The sequence below is a fragment of the Lactuca virosa genome, chromosome 6, assembly GCF_052849685.1.
Source record: "Lactuca virosa cultivar CGN04683 chromosome 6, Lactuca_virosa_CGN04683_v6, whole genome shotgun sequence".
Lineage (NCBI taxonomy): Eukaryota > Viridiplantae > Streptophyta > Magnoliopsida > Asterales > Asteraceae > Lactuca > Lactuca virosa.
This window is the reverse complement of record NC_136431.1, coordinates 48,221,694-48,232,112: the sequence shown is the minus strand read 5'-3', so window position 1 is coordinate 48,232,112 and position 10,419 is coordinate 48,221,694. Positions and strand designations below refer to the sequence as shown.

At 30.0% G+C, this 10,419-nt stretch overlaps 1 protein-coding gene across 1 annotated transcript; it reads right to left on the bottom strand.

Moving 5' to 3' along the window:
• Positions 1–1,160: 1,160 nt before the first annotated feature.
• LOC145121107 (Clathrin adaptor complexes medium subunit family protein) lies at positions 1,161–4,729 on the bottom strand. Its single transcript, XM_079056890.1, has 13 exons — positions 4,619–4,729; positions 4,252–4,345; positions 3,435–3,529; positions 3,089–3,292; positions 2,887–3,003; positions 2,533–2,788; positions 2,348–2,451; positions 2,156–2,260; positions 1,995–2,089; positions 1,800–1,887; positions 1,642–1,702; positions 1,485–1,558; positions 1,161–1,409 (listed from the first exon to the last, which is right to left on the bottom strand). The coding sequence occupies exons 2-13, from the start codon at positions 4,307–4,309 to the stop codon at positions 1,311–1,313; spliced, it is 1,356 nt and encodes a 451-aa protein (XP_078913016.1). The 5' UTR covers positions 4,310–4,345; positions 4,619–4,729; the 3' UTR covers positions 1,161–1,310.
• Positions 4,730–10,419: the final 5,690 nt, after the last annotated feature.

Sequence of the window (10,419 nt, the reverse complement as noted above, 5' to 3'; positions counted from 1 at the left end):
AGTTTCAAATATCAAATATAAAGTTTAATACTAATAACCAAAGATGTGAATAATAAGGTTAAAAGAGAAAACTTTTGTGATTTTAGAATTTTGAAAGTCAATGTCATTTAAATATGAGATATGAAAATATGTTTTATATTTTTTTATTAATTTTTACTCAAACCATAAACCATATTCTTCTTGTTATGTCTGAAACCAAATTTGAAATTTGGTTTGGTTGAATTAGGTTTTGTTTTGGTTTATTAAATTTCAAATCAAATAATGATCATCCCTTAAAAAAACAAAAATATCTTTTGATAATTAATAAAAAAAATACTAAATTATATGACGTGTTTGACACGCAGTTTTTGGGATAATTAATAAAAAAATCAAAAATATCTTTTGATAATTAAATTGTCTCCTACATTTTATACCTACAAATATTCATACCTACTAAAATTATGATAAGTGTCATAATTCCATATTTTGTTAACTATTTCATTAAGGGTATATTAGGAATATATCAAATAAAATTAAATTTAATGATGGAATGATAATACTTGTCATAATTTTAATGGGTAGGAATATTTGTAGACATAAAATATAGAAGATATTTAAATTTCTCTTTTAAAAAAGTACTTTGAATTTTTTTTTTACCAATAGGAGCTTCTAGCTTTTAACTAAAACAATACTCTAAATCCAAAAGCTACTTTATATAGCATTAAAAAAAATATTTTTATAATTCTACAAATCGACTTAATTACTTTCTCTACGGATTTTAGATAAGTCATTTTATGTAATTTTACATATTTTAGAAGTTTTCAGTTATTTTTACCGAACACTCGTATACAAACAAAATCTAAATCTTCCAGTTACCAGCTTTAACTTATTTTGTGGAAGCATAGTATTTTTTATGAAATTGAACCCAATTTTTTATATCATTTCAAATGCTTTATTCGACAAGTGTTTGTACCATGTAAATACAAGGTGTCCATACATTATTAATAGTTGTCTATGATGTGCAAATCTTAATTCATACAACCACTTATATCGAGTGAGTGCGTTTCAATATATAGCACTTATTTTTATTCAAGTGGAGAGGCACCCCAAAATTGAACATACATACAATTCCCACTCAATTTCTTTAGAACCACATACTCAATTCGCACGTGCAACATATGTATAAAAATAATATACTTTCTAGAAGATATTTTTATCAAAAACATATAGTAGGTTGAAGATTTTAGAAGTAATTTAAAAGTCTCAACATTAAAAAAGAAATATTTATTGTTACACAAACATGAAAAGTGTAAGAGAGACAAGGAGACACATCATATACGCGCAACATATGAATTAGCTTGTGTAACATATCTCACCCATCGATATGGATTATAAGTTTTTGACTTCTTTGCAATTTGCAAGTATTTCACCTACAAGATAAGAAATGGATTAAAATATAAGTTGAAAGTTGAAACTCTTTAATTTAACTTTTTTATTTTATTTACCTGGAGTCTTGAGCAGTTGTACATTGGTATGGTGAAGGTCATGCTGACTGGACCAGCTTCTTTTGTTAGGTTACCTATTTTTGCAAAAGAAAACGTTTAATACTATTTATTATATGGTTATTTAAAAGTTTTTATTAAGGTTTTAGAAATCACATACCATGTGATTCATGTGAAAATGTTAGTTTTGCACGAAGTGTGTGTTCGGATCCACCAACAATCTGGAATGAAATTTTGTGATGATATAATAAGTAACTCCATTCAATTTAAATAATTGGTCTTAAGATTAGAACATGAGGAGGATGTGAAGTGAAATACCTTTTTTAACCCCCACTCGAGTTTCTTATTTGGCTCTTTGAAATCAGTCATCTGTCCAACTGCTCCGGGTTCCAACTCAAAACTAACTCTAAAAAATATCAAAAAAAAAAAAAAAAAAATAGCGTGAGGATATTATTATTTATTAAATATTAATTAAGATTATGAAATGAAATTTGTACATAACTAATAAAGTACCTGGATGTGTAAGTTGGCAGTGGCATCTGAACCACAACTGTATTTGCAGTGATATTTTGAGGAAACTCAGCTCGTATTTTCAAAATCACCTCAGCCTTATAAAAAAAAAAATTCATCATGTATAATATATTAATCTGTAATAAAATAAATAAAATATCTACCTTAAGTGATCCCGCTTCTTCAATTAAAGTGTTAATACGGAAAGGTGGCTTATATTCTTGAGTCATACGATAATTCATGACAGGAAATTCACCATCAGGAGGCACCTAAATTTAAACCAAAAAAATATAAGTTAGGTGTTTTATTTAAAAAAAAAAAAAAAAAAAAAGATAAAATTTATTAAAATTACTTACAAGAGTCAAAGTTCTATCCACATCAAAACTATCAAGATGCACAGATTCATGGAAATTGCAATCATCCAATATAACTGCTCCTGATCCACTAGAACCACCATAGTCTGTATTCAAATTACAAGAATATATTAAAAATATATATATACTTTAGTTTTGGAAAATTGAATATTATTATATTATTATACCATATACTGATCTGCCACCTCTTCCTATATTCAGATCCTCATTAAGAGCCAATCGGATTTCAGGATTCCCAGAAAGATAACTTTTCATTTGAATAGTGCCATCGATCTCAGAAGTTAGAATATATCCACTTGAGCTGAATGTAACACTAATTTTTTCAATTATATCCACAAAAATTTCTTCCCTTTTCCTACCCCCAGGTTCATTAGCCACAACTGATTTCGTGACAGCTGTCCCTGGCATTCTTTTGTTCCCTTGCTACATTCATCAAACATCAAAAGTTAAAAATAAAAAAAAAAAAAAAACAAATTCAAATTTCATAAAGATAATAACTTAATTAAGTTATAAGTATATACCATAAAGAGGGCAGCAGGACCAAGAGGTGGCATATGTGCTGAATCAACCATGATTGGCTCATTAAATACAGATGACTTTAGAACTTCAGTTGATGTTGTTTGCACATAACCAAAATCCTGAGTTCAAATAAAATAAGTAGATAGTAAAATAGATGAAAAGACTTGAAATGAGTAGAATAGATGAAAATTGAAAAAGACTTACAATAACTTCATCAAGTAATTCATACACAAGGACAAAGTTTTTTCGTATGGAATCTTCATTGAGGATGCCAAGGTAATCTTTTGTGACACGTGCTATTCTTTGTAGAAGCTCTAACACAAGAGAAGGTGACACATTTGCTCTAGTGGTTGCAACAAACAGCAATCCAACCACCTTTACATGAAAGTAGTTCACTCCATCCACATTCTATCATAACAAATCAAAAACATGTACATATCACATCATCAGTAAAACAAGTAATGACAAAAGATGCAGAAAACAGAGAATGTATAGATAAGTATATAGCAACTTAATGATGAGAAGCAAGAACACTTTAGAAGGTACCTACAAAGACAGGTGGAGCCTCGGTTTCACCATCTTCTTTCCAGAACTTTACTTTACGGAAAAATATCTCCGCACTTCCTTTTTGAACATCTCCACGATCTGAATCAATGGAAAAAGCAAGAGGAAAAGATATATGAAGAAGCAAATTGTTAAGAGCTTTAACTGAAACTATCAACTGAAGATTGAAAGTGCATGTATACAAGCTATAGATAGACTAACTACGCTTTTAGACAGATTGAAATCCCTAATGAGTCTATGTTTTCATTTGTAGTTCATCTAACTCCACTTTTATAGCTACATTGAAATCCCTCAGCATGCACAACTTGCCAATCAAGATGATCCTTCAAAAAGAATTGAACAGAGAGCCTTTAAATTCACATGTTTAGGGATCAGAAAGAAGTGGAATGAACTCCTAACCATTGTATTTGTTTTTGTGTGCCTATTGGATACAGAATGTGTGAATTGATCATTAATTGGATGCCTAACATCTCAAATGCCTAAAATCAACAAGCAATTGAGCTTGATGAATCGAAAAATGAGAGCTTTTAAGCCATCTGTATGTGAATTGAACTCAAAATTGAGATGCCAATCCCCAAAAGCATCATCCTTAACCTAAAAAACTTTTCAACTGAAAATTGGGTCTCGTAATGGAGGTATTCCTTGATGGATTCACTGAATTGTGAAAATTAGGTTAGGTCATTATTCCTGTTGTTCATAATTGCAAGCAGCTAAGAATGATAGAGTAGCATAATTTTTCCCAATTACATCGATTATATGAAATCTAACACAAACACATGCACGCATTGACAGCGAGAACTCACAATCACGGAAAACGATGTTATCTCCTCTCTGCGATAATACGAAGAACTGCGAGATCATGTTACCCAAAAGGTATCTTCCCTGATTCAAATCTCTCTGTAACAAACAAAAAAGAAACTTTGATTAGATTTAAATAAATTCTTTTGCATTACTTACTAATTGTTATCTGCTACAATTATCGATTTTTCGGTATAGAGCCAAAGAGTAATACATTTAACAATTAATTTGGAATCAACCAGAATAGCAAAAATATGATTCACAAAAACCGATTCCCTTTTATGTAAATCGCAGATAGAGACAGTGTGTGAAGGAATTAAACAACGATTATACAGCAGAGAAGGCTAGAATGACGAGATCTGATGAACATACAGTATTCGGAGACGACAACCGGTTGCAGTGTCTTGCAAAGCCTCTCCAAAGACTTCTAAATCGACGATACGTCGATACCTCTCGTGGCGACCATCAAGTATAAAGTAATTTATTCCGATGACAAGTTGCAATAGTCACACATTAGTGAATTTTATAAATAATTAATTAAGAAAATAATAAGGGAAATTGATTAATCTATCTATTAATAAAACTAACTAGATTATAGCCCGCGTTAAACGCGGGAAACGCATAAAAAACATATAATTGACTACAGATATTACATAATGATTATAAAAAAATATATGGTTATTAATATTATTGAAATGTGTAGAAAATACATTGAAAACGATAAATATCTATAATCATTGAAGGACCTCTTTGTAGACAACATTTTTTGTTTTATTAGTTGAACGACCTTCCTGGTCTTATATAGTTATAATATTGTTATATAATTATAAGCATTTTAATTAGACGTTCCTTCCATAATAAATTTACCTAATTTAAACATATATTGACAACCATTTTTTCCATTGCATTAAATATTGACAGCTATTTCATTTATTCAAATAAAGTCATATAAAATAATTTATAGAATGTAAAATGTTATATAGATTTAATTTTAGTATATCATCAATGGAGATTCTTTTCTAAATCATCATTGGTTTATTTTATATTGATTATGAATATAAGTGCTAGCTTTATGTTTGTTCTGATTTACTTGGTGTTCGCAAAAAACTTTGCATTAGTTTTGGCGCAATTTTGAATAATTTTAGTATATCATCAATGTAATTTTGTATATCTTTCAATTATATGAAATATCAAATAATGACATTTCATTACTATTGTGATAATTTAGTTTATATATTCTATTTTTACTAATGTTAACGGTCTTATTTTTTTCTAATAACCGTAACACTTTTACTAATTGTATTTTTTACAAATCTCCTAATATCTTATAATTTTTATCTTACTTTATAATTTTTCATAACTATGTTATTTTCAAGATTGACTATCTTAATAGTTTTTTATTCCAGTCTATTCAATTTTATATTTCATTGTACAACATCATCGTTTGTATGTATTCTGAAATTTCACTTTAAAAATGTTTAATGTTTACACCTTGATATTAATTTTTTTTAATAAACCCGTGTAATAATTGTGGAATATATATCTCATTTTCATTAACATTTACTTCCTTCATTAAATCAAATTCCTCATGGATATATTTTTGGAAAGTAATAATTATAACGGGACAGCATTATCTAAGACGTAAATGTTTGATATACTTTTGGAGGAAAAAAATCAGGATCATTAAAAAAATTTATATAAAGAAAATACAAATTTAAATTTGGTGAAATTATGGACGAAATTACTGCCGAAAATTATTTTGGAGGGAGTTGTATTTTGTAAGGTATAATAATATTACAAAATTCGAAATATGTATATTTGTTGTGTAAATTTATAAATTTTATTGTTACTATATAAAGATAAAAAAGTAGGTTGGTATGATATACAAAAACATAATAATTTCAATGATATTTTAAAATCATGCTAAAATTAACCGGATTCTTATGACATAAAAATTTTAAAAAAAAAATCATAATCATCTCTAATATATAAAAGTAACATTTTCGTAATTAATGTCAGTTCCCAAGATAGTTAATTTCTGTTTTGTTAAAGGTACGTAATATCTTTTCCTGTTTATTTGAAAAGTTTCAGAAAAGTAGTTAATTGATTTCATATAATTTGTGACAAAGAAATCAAAATATATGAATACATATATTTGATATATGAGCAAAAAAATAATCGAAAAAATATAAAAATCTAAGGAAGGTACTGACCTTCTAGTGCACAAAAGCGAATGTTTGAAGCATAGAATGATGATGGAAGTTATAAGCAACAAGAATGATGTTGTAGGAGAAGGTTTGAAGAAAAGAAACGATTGAAAATAAGTGTGACCCGCGGATTCAAGGATGAATCGTATATGTATGTGATAATTTGAATATGATTTTTTGGTATTAATGATTTCCTAAAAAAAATAGATTTTATATGAATTGTTTACTAATATAAACGGATTTATATGAATGGTTGATACTAATTCCTTGATTGAAATGGTTTGTTAGTAATATGCTTTTAAAATTGACCATATTAAAATCTTCATAACCGGAAATTCAAGATTTAAATTATGGAAAACTTTTATTGGAATTAAATACATTTCATTTCAACGAATGTAAGTTATTGTTTGACGATTGAAAAGCATTTATTGGAATTAAATACATTCCATATGGGGAAGATGATGTCAGCAATTTGATCTAAGGGTGGAAAAAATAATATTGAAATACAATCAAGGGTCTAGATTATTTAAGATGATGTAATAAGGTTTCTCTTTTAATAATATTTAGAGATTACTTTAAAATTGTTTTTGAAAAATAACCATTTTCTCCGGAATATCGTATTATGGAGTAGTTACCCTCATTCTGGACTTGGGGGAAGGTGTCGGGTCTGAAATCTGATAATTGTACGTTCCGGACTGACACAATGGATTCGGGACTATATCTTCTAGAATATGATATTTCGGAGTATTTATGTTTATTCAGTGGTGGTTGGTAGGATTTGGGGTCGGAATCTGACACTTATACGTTGCGGACTAGAAAAGTGTATTTTAGACTTAAATCTTGAATGTATGGACATTACAGACTACTGTTCTGAAGTAGTAAAATTAGGGTACTTGTATGTTATTTGTTCATCCACAAGCTACATGCGGTATATATTTGTCTATTTGTTCCTCAATTTGTCCACAATCAACATTCTTTGATATTTTTCGAATCTAAAAAAATGAGTATGTACACATATATTTTTCGAGTGTCAGTTTCCAATGGAGGGCAATGACAGCGTATCAAGGGATCTATACAGTATATATTGCTCCAAACTATACATGCTTTGGTGTAGATATAAACAATAATATCAACTTTGTTGGGTTAATTATGTTGGTTGTTTCCAAGTCCAAGTTATACACTAATCAAATACGTCTATCTTTTCAATGTCCTGGATAAAATATAGTTATGCAGTTTCTCGACGACCATGATGTCAGATATTTTCTTAGTTTTGCTACTAATATGCCTTCTAACACAGTACATTTGTATGTTGTTAATAGTGTTATGGAAAGTGGTATTCATCGATTTTCTAGTGAAAATCGTTATGGTGGCAATGAGTCTTCCGGTGTTGGAAGTAACCAAATTTGTAATTTATATATTTATGACAACAAACATGTTTTTCTTACAATGACCCTATAGATGGGGGTGATTTTAGGTATAAAGGTAAGGTTGTTGATCATGCTTCTCCAGTAGATGATGTTGATGAATCTGCAAATGACGCAGAAAAACTAATATCGTTGGTTGATGATAGTAATATAATTCCACATGGAGAGCCATTTGAACATTTTCGTAATTTTACTGAATTTGATGGGGATGATACTGAAGGTGAAGAGGAGGAAACTGAGCCCCTAAAACTCTGAAAACCACAAGAGGAAAAGTTTCATCAGGGCCGGTCCTGAGGATTCAAATGCCCGGGACGAGCCGGGAAAAAAAAGGCCCCTAACCCTAACATGTAACGAATTAAAATATTGTTTTGTTAGAGCAATAGGCTCAAATCAATGAACGCAGTCTTGAGGTTCCTTTTAAGCAACGTAAAGCTTTTCTTTCCTGTTTTTGTTTCAAAAAATGGAATTTTAGTACATGAAAATATAATATTCTTAGTATAAAAAGTATAAGAATTTATATTTATATTTATATTTATACTCTATGTGCCCAATATGCAGTTTGGATTCAAATTGCTGCAAAAAAAAAAATTCATGTGCTTCGTTCAATAACCCGAAAGGAGCCCTTTCTGTCGTTTGTAATTTTGGTATCCTGTTTTGACTTTTTAAGGTCAAACATACGATGTTCAACTTCAAAATGCTTATGAAATATTCTAAAATTTATGGTAATTTAGATAAAAGTTCTCAAATTGGTAATGAGTTTTTGAAGTTAGATATGTAGCAGTATCAAAGTAAAGATGTAAACTGTGTTAATTTTGAAATTAGGGAGTGTTTAGTTTGACCTTAAAAGTCAGAGAAGGAATTAAAATTACCTCCATTTTTTGGGTCTTATTTTTTTCTTTCTTTTCATGTGGATTAACCCCTTGAACCACCGACAAGCACCCATTTATATCAAACATCTAGCAGAAAAGCATTTAAAACAATCAATATTACCCATCTTTAAAGTTTTTCAATCAAGGGCATGATGATTCACAAAAGTAAACATAATCTCATAAGTTAATTTCAATTTCTGATAATCTATTTCAAATCATTCATTCAACATTCTATAATCTGATTGAATCAGTCAATTAGATTTCAATCTCATAATATGACATAGTGATAAACTATTAAACTAATTTCTATGAATCTGAGAAATTGATAATCTATTTATTCTATAATTCATTCAGACATTGAAGTATCCAATTGACAGTTATAAACTGATAATCCTCATTCCTCAATTTCTGATAATTTATTACAGTATCGGTATTACCTGATTAAAAGGACCATTGGACCAAGAATGAAGAATCATAAAGTGATAATCGACCCCTCACCTCTGTCTTGCTGAGTTGATGTCGTTGTTTCGCTGAGTTGTTGTCGTTGGACGCCTGGACGCTGATCGGCGATCGCTATTTTTTTTTTGTGAACGACAACTTGATCGCTGCCTTCTGCCGTCTGTTCGACACAACCTTCTCCGTAGGATGAACTGATGATGTAGGACCGCTTTAGGTTTCAATTGGGCTAAACTATACATACTATTAAAAAGTTGGGCCCCTTAAAATTGTGGGCCATGTTCCAATCCCCACCTTGCACATGCTCTAAACCGGGCCTGAGTTTCATTATTATTTTTCTGATTTTGAAGAAACACAAACGACCCATTCGGGTATGGCTGAACCTTTACCATTACCCGATTTAGCTCAACAAAAATGTAAAGGTGTCACATCCCATAATTATACCTCTTATGCGAAGAAGTATCTTCAAAAACAAATAAGAACTTAAGCTTAAATTAGGATTCAGATGTGTTACGGAAGGGTTCCAAATGAGAGTGAGAAAATCTATAAAAGGCAGGTTTGAAGTTGTTTCCTTTGTGTAAAATTGTAAATGGCGGATACAGGCAACATAAGATAAAGATATTGATACATTTCAAGTGGTTAAACTATCGGAGAACCACACTTTCTCAAACACACAGCTTCTTCCCAATCACCATAAGCCAACAAAAAGGTATCAGGTCACTTCTTGAAGGGAATATTAGTTGATTGTACATGTAATATGTTGCGGCAGGAATACAGATACAACGAATTGTTTAAATGACCGTCTTACTGTACATATTTCATACCTGAAGTGCTAAAATGTATGCTTTAAATCTGTCGAGAGGGATCCCTGAAAAAATCTTTCAAAGATTTCCTTTATACTGTTACAATTTGGAGAGGAAGAATCCAGGGATGGTTACACATATAAAGACAAGTTATGATAAAAAAAAATTGAATACTTTTTCATGGATATTGGTTGTGCGACAATATTTCTTATATAATGAGTTGTTTTAATTGGTGGTTCATGTGTGTTCGATTTAATGAGTAATCTATAAATAATTATTGGGTAAGTTCGAGCATTTCAAACATGTATGCGTCCTATTATTATAATTGACGGAACACATCTTAAAGGGAAATACTTAGGCACGATGTTCCTAACAGTGGGCGTGGACGGTAATAACCAAATCCTCCTTATTGCA

Excerpts from the sequence above, each read along its gene's own strand:
- LOC145121107 (XM_079056890.1), bottom strand. The coding sequence starts at position 4,309 with ATGATCTCGCAGTTCTTCGTATTATCGCAGAGAGGAGATAACATCGTT. Across the intron at positions 3,530-4,251 it reads TAACATCGTTTTCCGTGATT|ATCGTGGAGATGTTCAAAAA; the intron begins GTGAGTTCTCGC and ends CCATTGATTCAG. Across the intron at positions 2,452-2,532 it reads AGGTGGCAGATCAGTATATG|ACTATGGTGGTTCTAGTGGA; the intron begins GTATAATAATAT and ends ATTTGAATACAG.